Source organism: Ursus arctos, unplaced genomic scaffold (genome assembly GCF_023065955.2).
Source record: "Ursus arctos isolate Adak ecotype North America unplaced genomic scaffold, UrsArc2.0 scaffold_7, whole genome shotgun sequence".
Lineage (NCBI taxonomy): Eukaryota > Metazoa > Chordata > Mammalia > Carnivora > Ursidae > Ursus > Ursus arctos.
Genome location: NW_026623089.1, coordinates 28,859,767 through 28,884,995, shown reverse-complemented (window position 1 = coordinate 28,884,995; position 25,229 = coordinate 28,859,767). Strand labels below are relative to the sequence as shown.

Here is a 25,229-nt window from a genome sequence, read left to right as displayed (position 1 = left end):
GGAGTCGGGAGAAGCAGGGTGTGAACGGGCAGGACTTCGAAGCACCAGGAAGAGCCCAGGCATGTTCGGCTTGAACAACGACCACAACCAGCATTTATTGAGCACCTGCCGTGTGTTGGGCAGCCCTCACAACCACCCTGAGAGGTGGGTGCTATCCGTCGGAAAGCGGGGAAACGGGTTTAGAGTGCAGGGAACCCGCCCGGAGCTGCAGAGACTAAGGGGCACAGTGGGAACCCCCACCCAGCCAAGGCAGCACCTTGCCTTTGGGGCGGGAAACGGCTTCCTGAGGAAGCTCCTTCTCCACTCCAAGGAAAGCATAAAGGAGGTATCTTCAGACACCTGGGGGCACTGGGGACTTCCTGTCTCCTGGGGGTAAAGGGAGAGGCAGCTCTGAGAGCAGCTGTCCCAGTTCTAACCTCAAAGCCACCGTTGTTTTTTAAGGAGGCCAAGGGACCCCCCCCACCGGCCTCCTTCCTCCCCAAAAGAGAAGGATTTGGGGGTTTGGTACCTGGAGGGGAGACTAGTCTAGGTGGGGGGCTGCTCACCCCCAGCCTGTGCCGGGCCAGCGGCCCTGGCCTAGAGCAGGGGCAGGCGGGAGGTCTCCCACAGGCGCCGGGCCAGCTCGCCAGCCTGCTGCACCAGCACATCTGTGGGGATGACTGACAGGTGCAGGGCCAGCAGCTCGTGGCACTTGACGGCCTCGGCGGGGTGGCTCTTGCTGTAGTAACGCAGGAGCTTCCTGGAGAGAGCGGGTGGGAGTCAGGACCGAGGCCGCAGCAGCCCCCTAGATGCAGGCGCCCCTCCCAGCACGGCAGGGGCACGGGCACCTCGCCGGGCCCCAGCACCTGCCAGCGAAGCCTTCCCACCCCTCTCGGACCCAACCGTACAAGGCTCGGCCCTGGGCCACGCCGTCCACCCCTTTGGGTTCCCAGTCCCGTGTGGGGCCTGCCGACGGCGGTGTCCAGGCTACGGGAAGCCACCGAGCCGGCTGGGAAGCCCGAGGGCCCGCACAGACACGGCAGGTGCTGCCAACAGTGGGGCAGCCAGAGACGGGCAGACACCCGGGTGTGCGCCCCCCCGCTCCCCGAACACAGGGCTGGGCAGCAAAGAGCTTCCACTGAGGGCTTCGTGCAGGGCATTCCTGAAGGAGGAGTTGGCACTATGGGGGAGTGGCGCTTGTCTGGGCACCCACTGTTCCCAGAAGCCTTGTGAATCGGGGTCACCTGTAGTAGTCTCCTCCCAGCACGCCGATGCAGGTCGAGTCATCCGAGAGCACGGGCACCTCTATGATCTGGAGTTTGTACCCCTGAGAAAGAGGAAGAAGGTCTTAAAAGGTGGTGGGGTGGTGGAAAGAACACGAGCCTGGGTCGGACATCATGTTCAAGGCCTGGCGCAGCCCCGCGTGGTGGGGGCTTGCTGCTTGGACCTCTTTTTACCTCGTTTTCTTTCTTTTTTTTTTTTTTTAAAGATTTTATTTATTTATGTGACAGAGAGACAGCCAGCGAGAGAGGGAACACAGCAGGGGAGTGGGAGAGGAAGAAGCAGGCTCCCAGCCGAGGAGCCCGATGTGGGGCTCGATCCCAGAACGCCAGGATCACGCCCTGGGCCGAAGGCAGACGCTTAACGACTGCGCTACCCAGGCGCCCCTTTACCTCGTTTTCTCATCTCTGAAGTGGGAGTAACAGCAGCCTCCCAGCAGACACTGGAGGTGATGCATATAAAGTTCTGAGGGTCCTGCCTGGTCCCGGTGTGGAAGCTCTCACTCCCACCAGTGCATGGACCTGTGTCAGGGACCGGCGGGAGCTCAGGAGGGCTGCTGGGAGTGCGACCCTGGAGGTGTCATGCAGGGTCTTGAAGGGCGAGGCATTATCGAAAGGCCCAAGTCTCTGCTTTGAAAGCGACCACAATCTCCAGGGCAGGATAAGGAGGACAGGGGGATGCCTGGGTGGCTCAGTCGGTTAAGTGTCTGCCTTGGGCTCAGGTCATGATCCCAGGGTCCTGGGATGGAGTCCCACAGGGGGCTCCCTGCTCAATGGAGAACCTGCTTCTCCCTCTGCCCCTCCCCCCCAACTCATGCTCTCTCTCTCTCTCTCTCTCTGCTCTCTAACAAATAAATAAAATCTTAAAAAAAAAAGATAAGGAGGAGAAGGGAACTAAGATGTGCTGGGCAGCCACCGTGTGTCAGGCACAGCCATGGGCTCGTCTCCTTGCTCACATGGGCCCCGTGGGGCCCGTCCTGCGGGCGAGGAGGTGCACTCAGCCTGCCGGGGGCTGCCCAAGACGTCGCAGGGGCAGGCAGCCTCCACAGCTGGCTCTGCCCCCCACAGCCCTGTTTCAGTCTGTCCCTCCATCGGGCTAGCCACACACATGAAGTCCTGCCTCTCCCTCACAGCTAAGGTAAAGGTCATACACACATCCTGTGCTCAGAGTGCAGACGGGAGCCTGTCAGCCAGGAGAGCTGAGTCTGGGTTCTGGCTTCTTCATTCACCTTGGTGGCCCTGGCCACGGAGTTTGATCTCTAGGCATCAGTGTCTCAATCTATAACATGGGGCCAATGATCCCCACCCCAACCATGGCACAGGCTGGGAGGACGGGAGGTTGTGAGAGACCCAGGAAGCAGCCTGCACTCTGGAAGGTGCTGGCCATTGCTCTCGCCGCAGAGCAAAAGCGGGCTGCTGCCAGGAGCGGGAGAGGGCAGAGCCCGGTGGGGGTGGAGGGAACGTGAGGGGCAGAAGGAATGGAGAGAGCTGGAACACTGACTCAAAGTGACAAGTGAGGAGAAAACAAAGAGAAACAGGAAAGAAAGTGAGAGAAACAGACAGCGAGCTCCCATCTGTGCTTACGCTGGCATAACACTGAGGTCTAGAGAGAGAAGTACCAGGCCAGGAGGCCGTACTGTCCTCTTCACCTGGGGCAGGTTGCTTAACTGCTCTGAACCTCAGTTTACCAGCCTCTACAATGGGAGTGACACTTGTCTGGGCACCCCCTGTGCTCTGTTAAGAGCAGCTGGCGGTGCGGAAGCGTGCGTGAGCAGCCCTTCTCGCGGGGCATGCGTTCATGCACTCCTGTGCAACCCGGGCACTGCCACGAGTCTTTCAGACAGCTGCTGGAGGGGTCACAAAGCGCACCTGAACACGGGACCTCTGAGGTCTGGGTCCCAACGGCTGTGCCTCCCTGTCAGCTCCACTGGGGATGAGGCAAGATGAAGAGACAGACAGACTGAGCGCAGTGCAGAAGAAAGGGATCCCGGAGTGAGAAGAGAGGAAGGCACTTCGGGACCGTCCTGTCCGGGGCCCTGGCCGCACCCACCATCTCGTTCTCGAACCACAGGAAATAGGAGAAGCAGAAGTCGCCCTCCCGGAACAGCAGCGTGGTGTAGCCTTTCTGCAGGTACCTGCGTGCCAGCCGGATCAGGGACCAGACCTGGGGACAGGCGGAGAGCGTGCTCGTGGCGGCCCCGACCGCCTCCCCACGGCCCATGGGGTGGGCCCTCTCCCCACAGCGGGCCCAGGGCTCAGGCTCCCGCCTCTGGAAGAAAAGCACTCGGAGGAGGGGCTCCTGGAAGGCCAGCGGCTGCTCCGGCTCACCTGTTTTCTTAGCGCTGGGGCACGGCCTGGGTCAGAGTGGGAGCTCAAAAATAAATCATTATTGGGGGGGGACAGTAACTCTACTACGCACAGAACCCATAAATTAGTAAACCGATCATTCAGCCCTAAAAATAGCCAAGGGCACTTAGTTAACACAACAAGAGACGAGGGTGTGGCCACCCGTCCACCCAGTCCCCTCCAGAGCCGGGCATCTCTGGCATGGGGTCTATGCCAGGAAGGCACTGTAAAGCGTGTGAACGCAGAGTAGCCTGAGCCAGGCATGTCCTCTGCTCCAGGGGTGAAGTCCCAACCGCGGCTCACCGAGAGGTCCGACAGAAACACAGTGACTGAGAGACAGTGTGTCGTGGATCCCCTGGGTGACATTCTCTCGCCTAACCCAAGGACTTCCCGATGCTGCCTGTGACCCGCCCGAGGGAGGACAGCAGGGACAGCCTGACTCCTCCGTGTCCCAGGGCTGCAAACGGCCCGATGAGCTCTCTCACCAGAAAGCTCAGCGGAAGGCACACGTGATTCAAGGCAAAGCTGACCACAGCGTAATGTCTAATGACATCTGCAGATACGTGGATCTGCTGTATTTTCAGGAAAGCAATCTGACAACGTGTATCAATACCCTTAAAAACATTCCTCCCATTTGACTCAGTGATTCCATTTCTGGGAATGCGTATGGAGAAAATCACCAGAGACGAGGACAAAGATGGATGCGCCAAGGTGTGTGCCGCGGAATTATTTACAACCGCGAAGCCTGGAGACCACCTAACTGCTCGACGTTGTGGAAATGGCTGAGGAAATTATGCTACGTCCACATGATGGACTACTGTGGACTTGTTAAAAATCATGTTCATAAAGAATTAATGACACGAGGAAATGCATCAGATAGAAAGCGAAAACGTGGGTAAACACAATCGCATGGACGGAATGATCCGCGATTATGACCAACGGCAGAAAACTGCACAGAACAATGCAAAGAAAGGCAGCCAGGGAACCCCAACGATCTCCAGAAAGACGGCCGGAGAGGCTGGTACCAGCAACTGCTCCGTGAAATCTGTCTTCCGTGCCACGCACCATGCTGAGTCTCTAACCCGCAGCACCTCACGCGTCTGCAATTGTTGCCACTCGCCCACGGACACTCAGACTAAGTAATGCCCCGGGGCCACACAGCCCGGCCTTCTGTCACCCTCTCACTGTAACTATTAGCATATACTTTAGACGAATCGATCTAACACCTATTTATACCACACTACCTACCACATACACCGTACGTAAATATACACGCGCCAGTTCGCCCTGAAGCAGTCTGTTAAAGAGAATACAAGAACGCCCAGGGAATGCTGCTTTAGCACAAACCGCCTAGTGTTAAATCCTGTGTCCAAACTGAATGACCTTGTGTTTCTTCTTTCCATTTGAGTTAATTCAACAAATACTTACTGGGATTTATTTATGCCAAGCACAATGTTAGGCCCTGGCGATTTCCCCCTCTGATCTCACTGCCCAGACACGCTCCTTCGGGCTCACTGGAATACACCCAGGTGCCCCCCCACATCGACTGAGGCCCATGGGGCCCTGGGTGCCAGGACCCTAGAGTGATGAGGGCCAGCTGCTATCCTCAGGAGCTTGCAGACCAGCTGGGCAGACCCTGACAGAAGAGGACAGTAACGTTTAAGGTGGGGCGTGCTCAAGGGCTCAGGGGAGCCCCAAGAGTGGGGGGCATCGGTCCTTCCTAGACCGGGGTCGGGCCAGCACGTCTCATCTGACGGGGGTGAAGAGTTACTTGGGCGGGGCAATGGTTACCTTGGTTCTGATGAAGGTGGCCAGCGGCCCCCTGCCCAACTCTGAAGAAATCCTTTTACTGCTGCTGAGGGAAGGGGCCACCATCTGGCCAGTCGTGCGGTCCACATAGATGAAATGCACCAAGCCTGGAAAGTCTTCTAGGTAGGTGAAGGTCGGAGTTAAGGTGCTCCTAAGGACCAGGGAGGGTGCCCCTCCGTCCTCCACCTAGGCTTCTGGCAAGGCGAAGCAGTGGAGGCCGGAGGCCAGGCCTGCCGTGCCCACCTCTCCCCACAGTAGCCATGTCAGCCAACCTCCTAGGGTCCCCGTTTTCCCGGACCTCTTTACCTCTGAACCCCCAACCCTGTGAAATTCTACAGTACACTGTATCCCTTGACCCTAGCACTTCTAACCTGGGGAGTTCTAGACCCAACAGGAGTAGTGAATGTTTGTATTTGATCATTTTCAGGAGGGATGCGTCTCAGTCACATACACCGTGAGGCTCGTGTGAGAGCAGAGCTACCTAACGAATGAACCTAGCTGACCGCCCAACCCACAGACCGCAGCGTGGTTTTGTTCATCTCTCCACACTTCGCCCTGTGAAACTGGAAGGTTCCCACTGGAGAGGGAACAGCCAACATGGCAGGGTGGTTGTCATTCCTCTGTCCCATGTGCCCTGTCATCCCCCCACCCCCCAAAGGGCCTCTGTCATCCCTTTCATCTGCATACTGAGACCTTAATACAGGAAAAGCTGCTTTATATAAAGCTCCAGGGAAAATCAGTAGTCGAAGAAACCAGTATTCCATAATAAAAGGGTCAAACAGGTCTTAGATAAGGTTTTTTAAACAGGGGTAAACGTTTTTGGTGCAGGCCTTCTCAGAGCCTTCATGTTCCACCGTGTACTGTGACTTCTAAGGAGGACATGGCCTCTCAAATCTACCTGACCCCAGGTCCCCTGCATCTCCCGGAATACCTGTTGCCATTTTGCTAGCTGGACAATATCAACATGAACAATCCCCAAAGCTTTTACAAAGTCACTGAAGGACGGCAGGGATTTGTGAAATTTCAGTCCTGTCCTGGAGCATTCCTACAGACAAGACACCCACGGCAAGATCTCCTACTCTTCTTCAGAGAAAAGACGTGGAGGTGATGGAATACATCTGCTCCTTCCCAAAAGCCCAGAGTCCTACAGAGTGGGCAGGTGTGGGGGACAGACAGACGCGAGGGGCTCGGGCATGAGGATATGACACCATGGTGACGTTCCTCCTACTCTTCACCAACAAGAAGTCCTTCCAGTCCGTCAGCTTCTCTCTGCGGGGAAGCAGGGAGGCGGGTGTGGTGCGGTGCCCCAGCTCCCGCTCCCGCTCCCGGGGGCCACACCCACACTTACTGCATGATGCTCTGGACCTTGTCCTGCAGCTGCTGAGGCAGATGGGGGCCCCCCCGGCCCGGAGCCGTGGTCAGGAAGCTGAGACGGTAGATGGCACAAAGCTGCCGCTTCACCTTCCCACACGCCTGGAGCAGCCTGGCGCCGGGAGAGGGAGCATGACGGCGGGAAGGGCCTGGAGGGCGGGCCGGCTGCGTGCGAGCCGCGGACACACACACCTAGCACCGCGCTTCATCCCACGGGTCACCCCTGCTCCTCGCCGGCGACAGACATTGCTGCCGAAGGACACCCTTGCCCTCAGAGACACGGGAGGCAGCTCCTGGCATCTCGCCCCCCCCCCCCCATGGTTTATTTCAGCGAGAAATGAGGGGAAGTGCCCCCTTCCGGGCTGAAGCCGTGCGGGAATCTGAGCCCTCCGCCCCACGCTGTCCTCAAGGCCCTCTCCCCCACCTGCAGCCCCTCTGCCTCCCAGCCTCCCTCCAGCGTCTGCGGGCCAGGCTCCGCTCTCCTGGGAGCCCCTCACCCCCCAAGTGCCTTCCTGAGCACCCTCTCTCTCTTGGCCTGGAGGAACCTGTCCTCTGTCCCAACGACTCCCCCCATCCTCAGAGCCCTCCACTCACTCCCAGGACGACCCGGGTTCGCTCCTGGAGAAAGCCTTGCTCTTGAACTCCAGCCAGGTGCTCTGTAAGACAGGGGACAGGTTGGCTTCGTGATGATGGCCCCACAATGAGGTCCAGGGGAGACTCTTGCGATGTCGGGTTCGGTGAGCGACCCGCGGTCTCAACCGCTTCGGTACTTAGGCTCAGCACGCAGCTGCCCTCGAGGTCCGAGCTGGCGCTCTGGCAGGTCCCCCCAGCTCTCTGCACCCCGCCATACACACCGTTCTCTCCACTCAGAGGCCATTTCTTTGAAGAGCAGTTGCCGCAGTTTCCGTGTGGCAAGCACTGCACTCGCTGCCTAGCGGGCACAGACGCATCAACTAATGCTGTCGGAGGGACAGGCGAGTGCCCCCAACAGGAGCGGACACGGGGCAGGCGCTGGGGTCTAGGGGGAGGCCCTGGCAAGCTCCTTAAAGGGGGACTTTGCATTCTACCCCCTTGCTCGCTGTCATGGCCCGAGGCGCTCCTCAAAGCAGAATCGGGTCTGTGTGGGTCTGAGCTTCGCTTGCTCGCTCTGCCTCCTCCAGCCCTTCTTCTTGTTTTCAACGCACGTGTGCGGCAGCCACGTGACTCTCGGCCTCTTGCCCTGGGCGACCGGCCACTCCCGAACTCCTGCTGGGCCCCGGCAGAGACTGCGCGCTTCCACTGTTCAGGCCTCTCCGGACCGCGTCTCGGACCTGGGCTTGGGTCCCTCGAGGCAGGGGTAGGGATGTCTTGCACTTCTGCGTGAGCTGCCACACTGTGAGGGGCGCGGGGTGCAGGCTGCGGGCCTTCACTGCGTCCTGCAGTCAGGCTCGGGTCCTGCCACTCGCCCGAATAATCTGAACCCTGGTTTCCTCGCCTAAAACACGGGAATTCGAATTCGTGTTCTGCCAAACTCACATCAAAATGCTCTGAAAATACTGCTAAGTTTCCGTTGTCACTTCATGATGGGGAATCAAGGATCACAGGCCCACGGTGGGGCAGGGACAGGGGCAGGGCCGTGCCCAGAACTCTGGCCCCGCCCCCAGTGTGGAAAGAACACACCGGCCACCTCGGCCCCACCTCCTCTCCCAGAGGCCACCGTATGTGGGCATCGAATCTCACCTGAATCTCTTGTCCCCCGCGATTCTTGACAAACTTGTCCATCCTCTGACGCAGGTCCCCCATGAGGGGGTGGGACCGCAGGGTGGTCCCGGCTTCCTGCCCCTCCTTCAGCTTCTTCTCTAGTAGGGAAAATGCGTCCAGCAGCTGGCACAGGACGAGGGCCAGGGGGCTGCCGGGGCTCTGAGGGAGAAAGCACAAGGCAGGAGGAACAGGGGAAGCCTGCGGGAAGCTGTCCAGGCCGGGCCTGCCGAGGTAGGTGGGGGTCGCTCCTACCTTGGTCAGGAGCACCATGTTGATGCCCGGCCACAGGGGCAGGCAGTAGGCCGTGTGGGGAACCATGGGGCAGTGGCTCTCCTTCACGCTGGCATCCAGGAAAATCCTTCTGGGGCCGGAAGCGACTGGGGAGTGAGGGACCAGCGTCTGGAGGGTGTCTTCAGCTATCTGCGGAGAAGAGGAGCTGTCCGTGGGGGGCTGGGGTGGGGGGAGCTGCCTGGCCTCTGCCTCACGCATCCACCCATGGTCGCCCATTCACGTCCTCCCTGTGAACCACAGGGGTAAACACTTTAGCTCCCCAAATCCAGTTCTTCAGTCCTGGTGCTCTGTTACCACAGCCCCAGCAGCTCCGGGACCGCTGCTGCTGGTCTCCCTGTGTCTTCGGAGCCCTTCTACCCGGAGTCAGGACTCGATGGCAAGCAGGGCCGTGGGGAACAGGAACTCGGGCGGGTGGTGGAAAAGAGACTAAAAGGGCAGAAAGGTCGGGGGTGGGGGGAGCTCCTTCCCAGACCTTCACTCGGACAAAGGCATGTCAATAACGCTGTCATTCTACCCAACCTCAGAGCATCCGGACAGCCTGGCCCATGAGGGAAACTGAGGCATGGAAGGACTAAACGAGCAAGATTCCAGCCTTACTAAATAAGTAAGAAAGGCTTTAGTGGGGAAAACGTAGAGAACTGAAGAAATCACCAGAGATGCCCGAGACCTCCTCTGTCAGGATGGCACGGCAGTCTTAGATACGACAGCCAAGCAACTGGCAACAACGTAAGAGCTGCGGTGCGGGTCTGCTGAGTAAGTAACGGAGGCACGGGACCGACTCTCGCCCCTTAAACACCCGTGCGGAGTAAACGGGAACGTGCGTAAGGAGAACAGTGGAACGAGGTACATGAGGATTCCAATTTGGTAAAAGAAAACGAATACACGTAGTGTGTAAATACACATACACATGTGTATGTGCACATACATGAACGTAAAATCAGAGTGGAGACAGAAGCAAACACCGCCAATCCTAACAGTTAATATCTGGGGGAAGGATTAAGAATGCCTGAGTGATTTTTATTCCTTTTCATACTTGTGTATTTCCCAATTTTTCTACAATGAATATACTTACTTCCTGATTAAAAAAAAAAAAGTCATCACAAATTAAATTGGACTGTTAGCCCCAACAACAGTGAGGAGGGGGGTATTCCTCAGGAGTTGAGGTCACGCTTCGCCCACCACCCGCCCTCCTGGCCCCGGCCTCTGGGACGAGCTCTGGCCCCCTCACTGACCAGCCTGGAGGTGGCAGCAGGAGGGCCGGCCTGCGCGGAGCTGGGGGAGGAGATGCCTCAGAGTCCCCGTGCCCACTGCAGCATCTCAGGTCAGCCGGTGCCTGGAGGACTCTCCCTCCCCTGGGAGAAACCCACCTGGACCTGGGGAGCATCCGTGGGTGGGGTGCCCTCATCCAGCCAGACGGTGCTACCTACAGGACACAGGTGAAAAGATAACATAAACGACGTGAAAACGTAAACAGCCCAGCAGCGCGTCAGAAGGGGAGGGTGGGGCAGAGCACCTGGCAGGGGCAAAGGCACTTAGTAGGGGTTGGAGCAGCCAAGGAGAGCAGCTCCCCCCAAGGCCGGCTGCTGGGTGCGAGCTCTTGAGATGTACCTGGCAGCGGCGGGGGGGGGGTGTGCCCCTCCTTGGCCCCCCTGAATCCCCTCCTTGATCCCACGCTCTCATCCTTCAGGTCCCTCCCCGTCTACCACGGTGCCTCTTCCCCAGGAGGCAGCACACTTATTCAATCAGCAAACGTTTACTAAGCACCTACTATGCACAGGAACTGAGCAGCTTTCCTTTGCCAGCAGAGCTCAGAGAAACTTACTGAACCCATTACATATTTGAAATATTACATGTTGGTAATAATATTGTTCTCCCTTATGTTTCATTGCAAATAGCTATCATTTGTAATCACGTTTCTCTAGGGAAGCCCGATTCTACGTTTTGAACACCTGATTTACAAATGAAAGAGTACAACTCAAGCCATTTGTAAGCGCTGAGTTCCAGGCAGTGACATGGCATTATTTACAGCTCTGAGGCATAAAAACTAACCACTGAGAAAGAGGCCAGGAGGACAGTGATGAATGAGGGAAGGGAGCAGTAAGAAGGAAAAGGAGCTTTGATGATCACCCCAAAGCGGTGTTTCTTGATGTGTTCTGGGCTCACGGAGAGCTCAGAGACCAGACGACAGCTAGGACCCCGGCCCCAGAGACATGGACAAGCATCCAGGAGCTGGTGCGTGATCTCAGGCATCCCAGGCTCCTTGCAGCCCATCCATGAACTTAAAGTGAAGAACATCTGACCCACTGGCTTTCAACTGGTGAGACCTTTTGAAAATCTTGATGCCCAGGCCACGTCCCAGATCAATTAAGCCCGACTCTCTGGCACACAGAGGCTTCAGCAGTTTTTAAAGACCCCTAGGTGAGCCCACCGCGCAGCCGGCTTAGAACCGTTGCTCTAACCTCAATCTGTGCATAGGGCTGGTTCCCACTCTGATGCTCACTGGCCTCGCAGGGCAAGTTTCTAGAAGTCTGCATCCCTGGGTCCCAGCCCGCAGACTTCAGCTTCGCTGGCCTGGCTGAAGCCGCCTGGCTGATTCTCTTGTACAGCCAGGGTTGAAAGCCAGTGACTTAAGGACACCACACGTAAATTCGTTTCAAAACCCAGTCCCTGAGAAGTGTCTTCTCCTGAACCCCTTCTATTAGGTGACGTGAGCATACGATCCTTCCTTCTCCCCAAGAACTTCAGAGGTAAGTGTGATGTCCATTCAGAGGGACTGCAACAGCACAGACTCTGGCTTATTTTTTCTTTCAGCAATGTTGTCTATTGTTTTATTAGGAACATTTTGAATATTTTTCGTTTCTTTTTATTGTTTACCCACCCACATCGTCTGGAAAAACAGGTAAGGTATGGAAATTGAATATTTATATTTTAAATCATTATACTTAAAGTCAAATGATTATTACTTAACTTTAGTTACTTATTGATAACCAACAAAAAAAAGGCAGAGAATACACCTATGGGAGATGAAATTTTAAACGAAATCAGCTGGTCACACAGAATCATTCGAGTGGTCGCGCTTTCAGGCTGGTGCTGGCGGGGGACAGAGGAGGACCTGCGGGCAGCATCCTGTTCTCCAGCCATCTGGGTGTCTGTGCCTGGGCCCCCCCCCCCCAGGCCTCACCTGAGCTCTGCTCGCCGGGGGAAGGAGCTGGTGTGAAGTACTCCTCAGGCAGGGAGAAGCTGTCAGTCTCCTGGGAGGGAGAAGAGGGCATCTTGGGCTGAGGGCTGGGACAGCCTCTCCTGAGGGGCTCCACCCTGGGCCCCGCTCCCCTCCGCGCAGCAGGTGCACAGCACACACGGTTGCAGAACTCCTCCTGGCCCGGGCTGTGGATGCAGGGCTCCAGGCCTGCTGCACGGGGATGCTCTCACTGCTCCGTGGCTTCCGTGGAGAAGGCTGCCATGGGCAAGGGAGACCTAGTTAGAGCTCCTTTGATCGGCTCCTCCTCGCGGCGCCCAGCACGTCCACACACAGCCCTCCAAGCCCTGCGCCTCCCACCACCACGCAGCCCTGGCTGGGCGTCCTCACTTTCCACCGAGGTTTCCATTCCAGGTGGCCTAGTCTTTCTCCAGAACCGCCGAAATTCCAACACACTGACAACCACACCGCCACTGACAATGGGGACGGTGTCGGCGAGGACGGTGGCTAGCACCTACCTAGCACCTCAGACAATGCAGGGCTCTAGGTAAACTGTCTCCTCTACTCCAAACGACCCTTGTCCCTTTGCACAGATCAGTGAATCAAGGCTTAGAGCAGCAAGTACTCCAAAAATCTGCACTTTTCACACACTAAACCACATGCATTCTAGAATTCCTGTTACATCTGAAAACAGCAGGAAGTCAAGGCCAACCCAGAGCCCAGAACTGTGATGCAGAAACACAGCCTCCCAGGTCGCCTGCCCAGCACTCTCCAGACTGGGTTTTGGAGCTGCCCGGGAAGCTGGACCAAGACCTGAGGGTCGTCATCCTCCGCTGTGCTCTCGCTGGGGTAGCGATCCTGGACCAGGAGAATGAGGGCGAGGAGGTCTGCCGGGCGCAGGGAGCTGGCACTGTGGCTGCAGAGAGAGCAGGCAGCAGTCAGCACGTGCGGGCGCCCCCTGCAGGTAACGGCGGGCGCAGGGCAGGCAGGTTAAGGGAGTTTGGAGCATGGTCCCTGCTCTCGAGGAACTTATGAACGTGTCAGCTGGCTTCGTCCTTCTTGGAGAAAGACAAGGTACAAATAAAACCGATCAGTTCATTAATTTTTAAGATAAAACTTGGTGTGTTGAAAAAAAAACCCACCAATGAGAAACCATCCTGGGGACCAGTCACAGCCTATAGGGAAGTTCTAGAATTCAGATTCGGAGACAGTGTTCCAGGAAGACCTAATTCAGAGAAGGGAATGAGCTGAGAGGGTCAAGAACTGAAGAGTTAAGGAGGCTTCAGGGAAGAGACGGGTCTTGAAGGTCATCTTGGCTGGGGAGGTGGTGCTTTTCAGGTAGAGAGAATAAGGGGCAAGGGCAGGAGGCTGGTGGTCTGGGCCACCGGCTGACGGGACCAGGGCTCACCTGGAGTAGAAGGCCAGCAGCTTGGAATGTACGAGCAGGAAAGCGTGCAGGGCCTCCTCGCCGGCCCTCTCGGGGCTGGAGTTGACAGCCTGGATGACGTGCCGCTCCAGGGCCTCTATGCACAGCTCACAGAGCTGAGGGTGAATCAGCCTCTCCACAGCCTGGCGGGCAGGGAAAGGAAGCCATGTCACCGGCCGCCGGGCCCTGGCTGGTGGGTATATTCGCTCAGTCCATGCTGAACAAATGTGACATGCCAGACACTTGGGAACAGGACGACTAGGGCCAGCCTTCCTGGGGCTTATGGTCTGGTCACTAGACTCTAGTGGGCGAGACAGACAGTATGCAAGGAAAGAGACCAGAGAAATGCCATCTCCGATAAGTGCTGTGCAGGAAACACCTGGTACGGAACAGCACCTACGTGGGTAGGGTGTCTAAGGAAAATGCCTTGAGGAAGTCACCTCTGAACTGATATCTAAAGAACAAGAAATCCTGTCAGAGAGAGTGGAGGGGGAGAATGCTGCAAGCCGGGAACAAAGCATATGCAAAGGCCCTGAGGTGGGAAGAGAGTTTAGAGCAGTGCTGCCCAACTGATATATAAGGCAAGCCCTATACATAATTTAAAATCTGCTAGTAACAACATTTAAAAAGTAAAAAGAAATAGGTGAAATTAATTTAAAAAAAATTATTTTACCCAATATATCTAAAATCTTATCATTTCAACCTCCAATATAAAAGCATTATTAATGGGATGTTTGACACTGTTTTTGTACGAAGTCACCAAAATCCAGTGTCCGTTCTGCACGCACAGCATAACTCAACTTGGACGGACTAGATTTCATACGTTCAACAGCCAAATGCAGCGAATGACTACCGAACGGCACAGAATCAAATGTCCGGTGCTGCTGGAATGGAAGTCCCGGGTGGCCAGGGCACAGGGAGCGAGGGCAGAGGGGCATGCGACGAGGCTGAGGCGAGTCCCGCAGGGGCAGCTCATACACGGCCTGGTCGGTTCTGGAAGAAGTGTGGATTTTACCTTAACTGCATTAGGCCACCTCCTATGAGAAGCCCTTCCTGATGTCTCAGAAAGAACTGACCATGCCATCCCCTGTGCCACCGTGGATTTGGGTGGGAAACCCAGCATGGCAGCACCCGGGATGTTTTCTTGTATTTTCAGGGATAGATGTACGGCCGATTTCCTCTCAAGGGCAGCGACGGTGTCTTTATTCATCTCTGTTCCCGGGGCCTGGCACACCCGCAGCATACGGTAGGTACCATACATTTATCAGAGGAGTGAGCGGAGCGTGGAAACGAATCCTTCAGATCTATTTTCCAGTTCACTAATTCTCTTTCTAGTTATGTCTCATCTACTATTTAACCCACCCCTTGAGGTTTTTATTCTAACAATTATGTTTTTATTTCTAAAATATCTACATGGGTTCTCATCTAGCTTTTACATCTTTAAATATTTCAAAGTTATTTTATATTCTGGACCGAATAATTCCAGTATATCAAGCTCCTAGGGATCTAAATCTATTGGTGCCTGGTCTTCCTCTCACTTGTGATGGCTCGTGCCTTGTGCGTCTGACTGTTAGTTGTGAGCTATTTGCTTGTGCTGAACCTGTCCTCTAAAGCAGTAGCTTTCAAAGTGCAGTTCCCGGACCGGCGTAATCGGCTTCACCAGTAACCTTGTCAGAAGTGTAGATTCTAGAATCCCCACGCCACCCCCACCATGAAAAAAGTGAGGCCCGACAACCCTTATCTCACAAGCCTTCCAGATGATTCGGATGTACCCTGAGCGTGAGAACTGCCACTCGGGAGGAAATCTTGTTTGACTCTACAGGGAGCCAGGGCGTGGTACCTGCAGCGACCGCCTGAGTTCCCAGCTCGGGCCCTGATGTGGGAGTCTCGGGCTCAGCTCCCCAGCTGCTGCGGGCCTAAGTCAGGGTTCTGGCTGCAGGGTTATCACCCTCTGCTCTCAGGCCATCTTGCGTTTAGTGCTGCTTATTTTTTACTACTTTCCCTGCTAGTTTCAGCTCAATGTAATTTCTGGGGGGGAGGGGCGGTCAGAATTGAGGGAGCTCTCTTCAGAATTTCCGTAATTTACAATGAGCCCAAAACTGCATTAAAAAGTCTGTTTTATCTAGGGTCTCACTGTTTTACTGCAGGGAGCCGATCAGAGTGTCTAAGCCACCATGCGGCCACAGTGAGCAACCCTCTAAGGGAAGAGGCCGAGGGTCTATGACCTCACTCACCATGGGGTGTGTGGGACCAAACACGGCCTGAAAGCTCCTCAGCCCTCTGACCCGACCCTCGCGTGGCCCGAGGCCTCCCGCGCCCAGCAGTCACCTCCACAGCGAAGCACTGCTCCCGCTCCCGCAGGCGGCCGTACGTCCGCAGCAGGCTCTGGAAGTGCTCCCACACCTGCACGCGCCGCTCACGGTCCGGGGGCCGCAGCCTGGGGGCAGAGCAGGAGAGACCCTGGAAAAGCGGCCTGTCCCCCCCTTCAACCAAAGGAGCAGGGTCACCGTCAGGGCCGGCGAGCTCGCGTGACTCGAGCGGCAGAGCCCCCGAGCGCAGAAGGCCTGGCCCAGGCTGCGCCCTGGCCGCGGAGCGGGACGGGCACGGAGCCAGGCGCCCGAGCCGACCGCGTCACTTCCCGGTCTCCCTCACGCGCGGACAGACGGCACCAAGCCGGCCAGAGAGACCGGGGACGGGGCCAGGAAGGAGCCGGGCAGGGTACGAATGCGCGGCTTCAAGAGGCCGGCCGCCTGCCGCACGGCCCTGAGAGGGTGCTTGGCAAAGGACCCAAAGGGGACCGCGACAAGGACTCACTCCTTTCGGACGAGCTGGCCATCCACGGTGACCAGGCCGAAGTGCACCTCGAAGAGGTACTTGAGCACGCAGAGCTTCTGCCGCAGGTCGCCCTCGTCCTCCGTGTGGTCTCCGTTGATGGCAACGAACAGGCATTCTCCAAACTGCAGGCGGAAGGGGCTGGTATCAGCCAGCGCCAGGGGACCCCTCACCTGGCCTGACCTGGAGGAGAGCGAGGGGAGGCCTAGGTCCCAGGGGATTTCGATGGGGCACCTTCTGCCTTCTAAAGGAGTCTGAAGTTCAAGGTAAGGGAGAGGCACGCGGACAGCCCATGGCACTGAGGGAAGAGGAACATGGGCCCCGGGGCTACACACTCACCAGGTGAAGGACGTATAGATAGTCGCCATTTTCCGTCGAGAAGCAGGTGTATGTATCTGAGAGCTTCTCCAGCATGGTCACAGAGGAGATGATGACTGGGGCCAGGAGGGTGCTGAGCTGGTCCTCCAGGGCGGGAAGCTGCAAGAGGAGAAGCAAGTAACACCGCTTAGAGCGCCAGACCCTGGCGACAAAGGAACGGACAAGACCCAGGCCTCGTTGGCAAGGGTGTCCATAGTTTTAGACCTGCCTGGAAGGTACCACCGTTCTGACAGGGAAGAGGGCAAGAGGAGACTGCCCCCAGCACCTTGGGTAGTTGTTAGAAAGGGCTGGGAAGGGTCAGCCAGCTACCTGTGCCATTTCGGCTCTGAATCTAGAAGGAAACGTTAAGGACTTAGGCCACATCTCTGCAGGGGAACGTTTGGGGCATTTAATGGAGAACCGACCAACTCTAAGGAAGTTCTCTGTGTCCCGAAGTCCATGCTTTTTGTTGCCGTTCGGTCTACGTTGGGGGAATGTATCCTGGGGTCGATGGTCAGGGACAGGGTAAGGCGCTCACTACAGCGCCATTTACAGCAGCCAGCAACTGTCAAAACCAGAAGTGCCCAGGGCCAGGGAGACAGTTAAAGAAATAACAGCTCAGCTGAATGATGGAAGAATATCAAGCCACCTAAAATACTGCAGTGTTTCAATGGCATGGAAAATTCCTCTGATGTTATGTTAAAAAAAAATATGAATGGTCTGTATTTTAAAATGCACAGAAAAAATTAAGTATTGAAAAAATATTAAGAAAGTCAATGCCATGTTGTTAAAGTTATTTCTTCTGGCCCAGAGAGTATGAGTGACTTCCCCCTCCCTTCATGCTTCTGCTCTGCCCCGATTCCCATAACAGGCCAACTGTCACTCTCATGAGCTCTTCCTCGAACCATTCTCTCTGCTCTCCAAAATCAGGAACAAAACAGAACCAAAGAGAAACTGGACAAATTTGTTGGCAATCCACAAATAAAACTGGCATAAAGCCAGTAGAAAGGTCACCACTCGAACCCTCCTCGTTGGAAGGGGAAGAAAGGAGAACAGCTGACCTTCCCCACAATGATCTGGGGAGATGTGACTGAAATACGGAGAAAGCTGCACCCCGACTTTGAGCTTGTGAACTCTGAAAGGAGGGGAGTAAGACCTTGCCTTGAAAAGAAAAACCGGCAAGCGGCCAGGGGCAACGTGCAGCACTGACAACAGGAGCGGGACGCAGCGCCGTGGTGCGGATTTCCTTCCAACCCACTCGGCTCAGGATGGATCCCGACCCTCCTCGCGGTGGGTCCGGCTGCCCCGAGTCTGTCAGTCAAGCTTTCGCCGTGGTTCCTGCGCACCCCCTGGGCCCCGGCTCAGATGGCCCCCTCTCCTGACCTCCTCGCCACCCTGCCCCCGTCACTGCCCCCCAACACCGTTTGACTTCTTCGGCGCATTTAACATCCCTGAACCCGTGTGTTTATTTCCACTCCGTTCACTGCCTGTCACCCCTCTGTAGCCCTAAGTTCCGCGAGAGCAGAACCCTGTGGCTACGTTCACTGCTTCACCCCCAGAGGCTGGCGCATAGTAGGCTCGCAATTAACATTCTTTGAACGACTCTCCCTCCGCAGAGGCACGCGTTTGTTGAATTGCTCATGTGCCACCATTTTCCTGAACTGTCACGAACAGGCTATGTTAACAGAAAGTCACTTAAAAATCTAGATTGTGTACAGCAACTCGTTTTTAAAGTACTGGCGTTTTCTGCAGGCGTAGCAAGATTTTTTTTTTTTTTAAAGGTTGGGGAAGATGAAAATATTTGGCGTAGGTAGGCAGAGTGTAAAGGAATTACTATTACTTGGAATTATAAAGCAGTACATTATCTTTGAATGGCTTTTGAATCAACGTTTCTATTTATAGGAAATTATCCTAAGGAAATAATGAGATGTGGGATCAAATTCAAGCATAAATGTTCCCTACAGCAATAGTTTCAGCAAACTAGAAGCAATATACATGTCCAGTATGGGAAAAACGGTCAGATAAATGATACATTTATTTATACCCAGGAATATAATCCATTAAGATTTATGCTTTTGAGAATATTTAACAAAAAAGAATAATGCTTTTGATATAATGGCAAGTGGAAAAACAGAAAATAAAGCTGTAAATGTGGTATGATCCCAACTACATATAGAAGATAAAGACCCAAAGGAAACATATAGAAGAGCTAATGGCTCCGGTACTAGAATTATGGGTCATTTAAAAACAATTTCTCTGTATTTCCAAATTTCCTACAATTAATTCATGTTATTTATAGAATCGGGAAAAATACGTGTTGTGTACATAAAAAATAAAACTTGAAAGGCATTTTTTCTTCGCATTAGTCATTGGGAACTGAAAAATCAGGATTTTGTTGCCGTACACAGTTTTTAATAAAGAGGAAGATCAACTATCAGAGACCTTGCTTCTTTTGTTTGTTTTATTCATTCATCACCTATACACTCAGCGCCTTTCTGTCAAGATTACGGCAGGCTCTGGGGATAAGAGGTCTACTGATAGTTGGCTTCTTCAACTGACCTGATTGAGACAGTGATTTAAGAACGAAAATATTTAAAAAATTCTTTAAAAAACTATATGTATTGGGGCACCTGGGTGGCTCAGTCAGTTAAGTGTTTGACTCTTGATTTCAGCTCAGGTTATGATCTCAGGGTCACAAGATCGAGCCCCGTGTCGGGCTCTGTGCTCAGCAGGGAGTCTGTCTGAGATTCTCTCTCCCTCTCCCTCTGCCCCTCCCCACTTGCACACACTCCCTCTCTCTCTCTAAAATAAGTACTCTATAAAAAAGAAAGAAACTATATGTGTTGACTGCTAAAAATAAAAAAGCCTAACAGACATGTTTCTTAGGCTAAAGAAAACCACTAGAATGTCATGATCTCTGATAGCTTTAGTCCTAAAGACTGTGACAAGAATATTGGTGATATTGGGTGGATTAAGCTGTTGATGTGGGACGGGCTCAGCTGGTGATTACGCCCAGTAGAGTGAGAAGGGGAGCGGGAGGCCACCAGTTGGGGCTGTGGCAGAAATGCCAGGACTCTCTCTACCGCTTTCCCTGCAAAAATGTTTAATCCAAAATTCATCTGGAGAAAATTTTCAAAATAAATCACTCCTTAAAAATGTAGAGTAGAAATTATGAGTGACAGTGACAACTATCTTCGAGCTGTACTATTTCAGGGCTGCCCTGGATGTCCAGACGCAAAGATAAACCTTAATCCATACTTCACATTACATACAAAAACTCAAAGGGGATCATTAGACCTAATATAAAAGCTGAAACTATAAAACTTCCAGATATAGAATAGGGAAAACTCTGTGATCTTGGGTTGGACAAAGACTTCTTAGATATGACACCAAAAGTGTGATTCCCTAAAAGCATAAAATGGATACAATGGAGTTATCAGAATGAAAAACTTCCGCTCTCCACAAAACACTGGTTAACAGATGTGAAGACAACACACAGACTGGAAGAAAATATTTGCAAAACACTTACCTAATAAAGAACTTGCATCCAAACTACGTAACACTCTCAAAACTCAGTAAGAATAATAAGAAATAACCAACCCAATAAAAAGACAGGCAAAATTTGAACCCACATCAATTAAAGAAGATACAGAGGGCAAATAAGCACAAGAAAGGACGTCAAAATCATCAGCCAATCGGACATGAAAATTATAAGACAATGAGATCCCAGGAGACACCTATTAAAATGGCTAAAATTAAAAAGACCAGAGCAAGTGTTAGCGAGGACACGGAGGTGAAACTCCCGTACGTGACTAGCGGGCTCTGATACGGTAAGACCCCGCTGGCCAAACCTGGCCATTTCTTACAAAGTTTAACACATCCCTCCACGGTCGAGCCCTTCTACCCTAGGTATTTACCCAAGAGAAGTGAGAGGCGACGTCCGCACAAAGACCCGCACGTGAATGTTCACATCTGCTTTATTGGGAAGAGTCAAAAACGGCCACAGTTACCATCAGCAGGTACGTGGGTACACAAAGCATGGCGTGGCGATACCACGGACTACCCCCCGCTCAGCCACGAGAAGCCACACTCCTGACACACGCTACAATGGGGATAAATCTGAAAATCACGCTGAGATAGAAGCCAGACCACAACCAAACTAAAACACACTGTGAGTATACACTGTACGGCTTCATTTACATAAAAGCCTAAAAAATACAAATTCCTCTTTTGTGGCAGAAAGCAGACTGGTGATTGGGGTCACAAACTTTTGGGATGATGAATATGTTTATTTTATTGATTGTGACAGAGTCACAGGTGTGTGTGTGTGTGCACGTGTCTCAAGTTGTACTCTTCGAGAATGTTCAGTGCACGGTATGTCCACTATACCTTAATATAGCCGTTTAAAAAACTGACGTGTTAAGCTTATGCTGAACTTCTTAGGGAGAGAAAAATGAGGACACCAAATTCCTCTGCTGTGTCCTCTCCCTCCTCCTCCTGCTCTCATGTAGCCTGCTGAGCCCTGGTGGAGTAGGGGTGAGGTCACTAACTGGAGAGCGTCAGGAGGACAACCTGTGAGGAGCGGCAGCGGGGTGTGCAGGACTCGGACCACACGCACACCACCCTGTCAGCTCCTCGGGCGGGTTCTCCCACCTCCTGGTACTTCTGTGCTGTCCCTCCCATCGCCCTCCTGCCCCGCACTCACCTCTTCTCCCTCATTCTCTGAGCGCCCGAACTTCAGCCGCAGACTCTCGGCAAACGCCTCATCTGTCCAGTAGAAGAGGACCTCGGCACCTTCTGTGGCCACCAAGACACACTTCATCTGCCGGGGAGAAGCCAGGTCAAGGTCACCTCCCAGCCCCTTTATCCAGAAGCTCAGCCCGAGTAACGAAGGGATCGTAACCCCAGCAAATAGCCACTGAGCCCTCACAGGGCACCGGCCCCACGACAGGGCCCTGCCTGCTGTGATTTCGTCGCACCCTCATGGCCACCTGACGAGGCAGGAACCTTTAGTTACTCCCACTTTCTAGAGCAGGACTTAGCACAGCGTGGGGCCCCTGGGATCGAAACCCAGGCCGAGGGCTGGGGCTCTGGCTTCCACATCTTCCCGCGCCCCTCGCCAGTGTCAAGACTCATCACGGGCCGACCTGCAGCCACGCGCGGCAGGACCCGCTCCTGATCCGGACAGAGGAGCCACTGCCCACGGGAGGCGGGCGGTGTGGGGGCGTGGCCGTCACGGTGTACGTGTGCCGAGACACGACAACGACCAGGACACTCTGCTCTGACTGCCCTGAGCGGATGTCCAGTGTCAAACAGGATCACAGCATCGTGAGGCCTCGGACTCAGTGACACTCTTCAGGATCCCCTATGTGCCCAGCTCTCTCGGTGACACTCACTGAACTCGCCCCCATCTCCAGTGGGTTTTTCAACTCTGACTCCGAGTACCTGGCCTCAAGGTGGTTCCGCCGCAGTGAACAAAGAATGCAGCCTATCCCCACGGAATCGCTAAACACAAGGCAGAGATGAGGACAGCAAAGGAGTGTGAAGTCAAGGCTGCTGGCTGAGGGCACGTGACGTGGAAGAGCCGCTCCGGGACCCCCAGCTGAGTGTGACAAAGACCGGGCTCGAGGGGCCTGCCTGACGGGAAGGGAGTGTGTGTGCCGGGCAACGGTGGGCTACAGCATGGAGGCTGTGGTCAGCAGCAGGGGACCCTGGTGTGAGGTAATGAGGGCCACTCCTCGGCCGAGGCCAGGAGAGGAAGGGGCCGATTCAAGGGGCTGAGGAGAGTGGTAGGCCTTGAGGGCCGCCTGGAGGCAGTGCGGAAGGAGAAAATAGGCAAAGGTGACATCAGGAGGCAGGGCTGGGGCAGGGGGTGGGGAGGACAGGGAAGGCTCAGTCACAGCCTGCCTCTTGCTGTGTACCCCGCATCGCCCCAGAGCAGCCCCCGCGTGGGTGCGGTCGGCCTCTGTTCTGCCCCCGGGTCAGGCAGGGTCGTCTACCTTGGCAAGGAGCACAGCGGATCCGCCGCACAGCCAGAGGTCCAGAACGGGCTGCAGCAGACAGACTCGATGACCAGCTCAAGGAGAGCAGCGCGGCATCTCGGGTCCTGCAAATGCTTAAAACAGAGAGGGCATGAGGGCGAGCAGAGCGAGCCCGTCATCTGACTGCCGCCCATCTCTGGGAGGACAAGCTGGCAAAGGACTCAGTGGTCAAATGTGTCTCTCCGGCCCTTAGGCAGTCTGCTCAGAAGAAACAGCCAGGAGGCAGGGGGTGCCCTGTATCTCACCCACCCCCGCCCTCAACGGAGAACACGAACCGGGCCAGCACAATCCTTTGGACATAGCAGGGGCCCACAAATACTAATTCCCACCTACTGTTTCCTTGCGGGCACTCTCATTTTACCGTGGGTCACTCAGAGCCCCGGTGTGGTGAGCAAAGCCTCCCTGAGCAGCCCCAAGGATCTTGCTAGAAGTGACTGGAGACAGCACAGCGCACCCCAGACCCACAAGGAAGAAGTCCCAGAGAAGGGAGGGGATATCCTGGGACATCAAGTAAACCAAAACAAAAGGCGCCAGAGACCCGGTTCTAGTTTGGACTTGGCCAAGGCACTTCAACCCGAGCCTCCAGCCCCGGCTCTCCTCCCTACAGGGTGACAGGGAAAGCCAGAAGGACCCGGCGGAAGCCCTTAGCACACTCTGCTTGCTTACACAGAAACGGGCTTCCTTTCCCTTGTTATTTCCCAGCTTCCCTTTGTCAAATAACACGGTGAACTAAACTGGCTCCAGAATCGTTCACATTTTGAGGATGAAAGGCAGGAAAACATAAAGCTGTCACCTAATTCGGAAACCAAACGTTGTAAGCAAGTAAGAGGCAAGAAAGGGTACGCAGGGGCTCGGCATGTTTTGCAGCATAACTGAGACTTGCGACATCACCGGCGTGACTGGCCTAATGACACAGTCCCCGAAAAATGGAAATGCTAGGTTCTACTGTTTATTCCAAAGGACTGTTGGAAAGCGAACCTCGCCGGCGTCATCTTGTGACTTCCCTGTTCTCTCTATCCTGCTCGGAAGAGGCAACACAGGCCTCACTGGAGCTCCAGATGGCGCCGGGCCAACCTGGGGAAAAGCCGCGGCCCCGTCTTCACCACCTTCCCCAGCAAAGCGCCCTAAGGCCGCCGCGCCGGCCTCCCAACAGCTCTGTCTCGGGGCCTGGGCTCCGTCCGGGCCCGGCCTTGCCCTTGCCGGGCTGCAGGACCCGGGAGAGAGAATCCGCGGGGCGCCCGCCCAGTTCCTGCGTGCCCCGCACGCCACAGTGTATGCGGCACCCCGACCCCCCGCGAAGCTCACAGCTACCCTGGGAGGAAGGCCCGGCTGGGGGCGCCCGCCCCACTCGGCGGCTGCAGAAACTTAGGCTCCGAGAGGGGCAGCGGCGGGCCCCAGGCCAAAAGGGCGGGGTCCGTGCGGGCGGGGTCCGTGCGGCCGGGGTGGGGCCCGCCCCCACTTCCGGGAGGGCCGCGCGGGGGGAAGGGACCCCAGGAAGCCCCGCCGCCCACGGAGGGGCCCCAGGGAGCGGCGGTCGGACGGAAGGCTAGGCCCACGTATCGGCTCGCCGCCCTACCCCGCCCAGGCGCCCGGGCTCCGCGGGCGCGCTTCCGCGTGCGATCACGTGACCGCTTGCGTCAGCGCCCCGCCCAGGGGAGGGGCTGGAAGCGGGTGCCGGGTCCGTGGGTTCGAGTCCACCCCCCGCCAGGCGTCGCCTATGCCGGCCGGGCCTTTTGCCCCGCTCCACCTCCCGGCCGCTCGAGTCCGGGCTCCTGCGGTTCCGCGGCCGCTTTCCTCCAGTCGTCGAGGAACGCGCGGAGGCCTACGGAGTTGGGAGTGCTGCCCGCCGCCGTCAGGGGCACCTGCGGCGTCCGCCACTGGGCTTGACCCTCGGCGGGCTGTAGCTCAAGCGATTACCCACCGAGGCACTAGGGACATGTCCATTGTCGCCCCGTTTCACACTGGGGGAAAGCAAGGCCCAGAAAGAAGAAATAATTCGCAGAGGGCCCGAGTTAGGATAAGAGCCCCGGTCTCCTGGCTCCCGCGCGGCCCTTTCCAACCCTCTGGCTTTGCTGAACCGCAGTTCCCGAGCGAGAGCAGCGTGGACTGTTTTCCGTGGCCTGGGGAGAAGTCAGCCCGCAAAAGTGCCCGGCTGCCCCCACAGTGCCAACGCTGGAATTGCTTTATAAACGTTCTCAATCCATTTGGGAGTTGGGGTGCACATTAGGGGCTTTGCGTAGAACCTTGTTTTCAAGATTTTCTTAAATTGTGTGTTTGGAGTGGCTGAAGTGCGGGGCTGCTGATGAGGATCATGGAACGGAGTAAATCACCTCCCAAGTCACCCCTCATTCCCTTGGCGCTGCCTGGGGGCTTTGGGCGCAGCTCGGCAGCGCATGAGTTGTGGGGACTGGCGGGGGCCCTGCAGATTGCACACCCCTGGAGAAAGGCAAGGACCGGGAATTAATGCCCCCACCGCCCGCAGACAAAGCGAGCATCACTACCCGCCCCCCCCCCCCCAACTGTTCCCTCCCGCCCCCCCGCTCACCTTAGGGCCTGCAGCT

The 25,229-nt window shown here is 55.5% G+C and overlaps 1 protein-coding gene across 8 annotated transcripts; it reads right to left on the bottom strand.

The window, feature by feature from the left end:
* Positions 1-64: 64 nt before the first annotated feature.
* HPS1 (HPS1 biogenesis of lysosomal organelles complex 3 subunit 1) lies at positions 65-24,285 on the bottom strand. 8 transcript variants are annotated; one of them, XM_057308451.1, is made up of 21 exons: positions 22,998-24,236; positions 22,627-22,742; positions 21,333-21,449; positions 16,610-16,747; positions 16,253-16,395; positions 15,673-15,875; positions 14,292-14,431; positions 13,421-13,581; positions 12,826-12,928; positions 12,175-12,270; positions 11,998-12,067; positions 10,184-10,239; positions 8,778-8,945; positions 8,505-8,684; positions 7,380-7,441; positions 6,763-6,897; positions 6,619-6,683; positions 5,397-5,542; positions 3,310-3,423; positions 1,224-1,306; positions 65-739 (listed from the first exon to the last, which is right to left on the bottom strand). In XM_057308451.1, exons 3-21 carry the CDS (start codon positions 21,447-21,449, stop codon positions 577-579), a joined length of 2,343 nt encoding a protein of 780 aa, XP_057164434.1. In that variant the 5' UTR covers positions 22,627-22,742; positions 22,998-24,236; the 3' UTR covers positions 65-576. The 8 variants fall into 8 exon arrangements, with proteins under 8 accessions (XP_057164434.1, XP_057164437.1, XP_057164435.1 ...); XM_057308454.1 differs by having other exon boundaries at positions 23,462-24,236; XM_057308452.1 differs by having other exon boundaries at positions 22,627-23,461; positions 23,980-24,236.
* Positions 24,286-25,229: the final 944 nt, after the last annotated feature.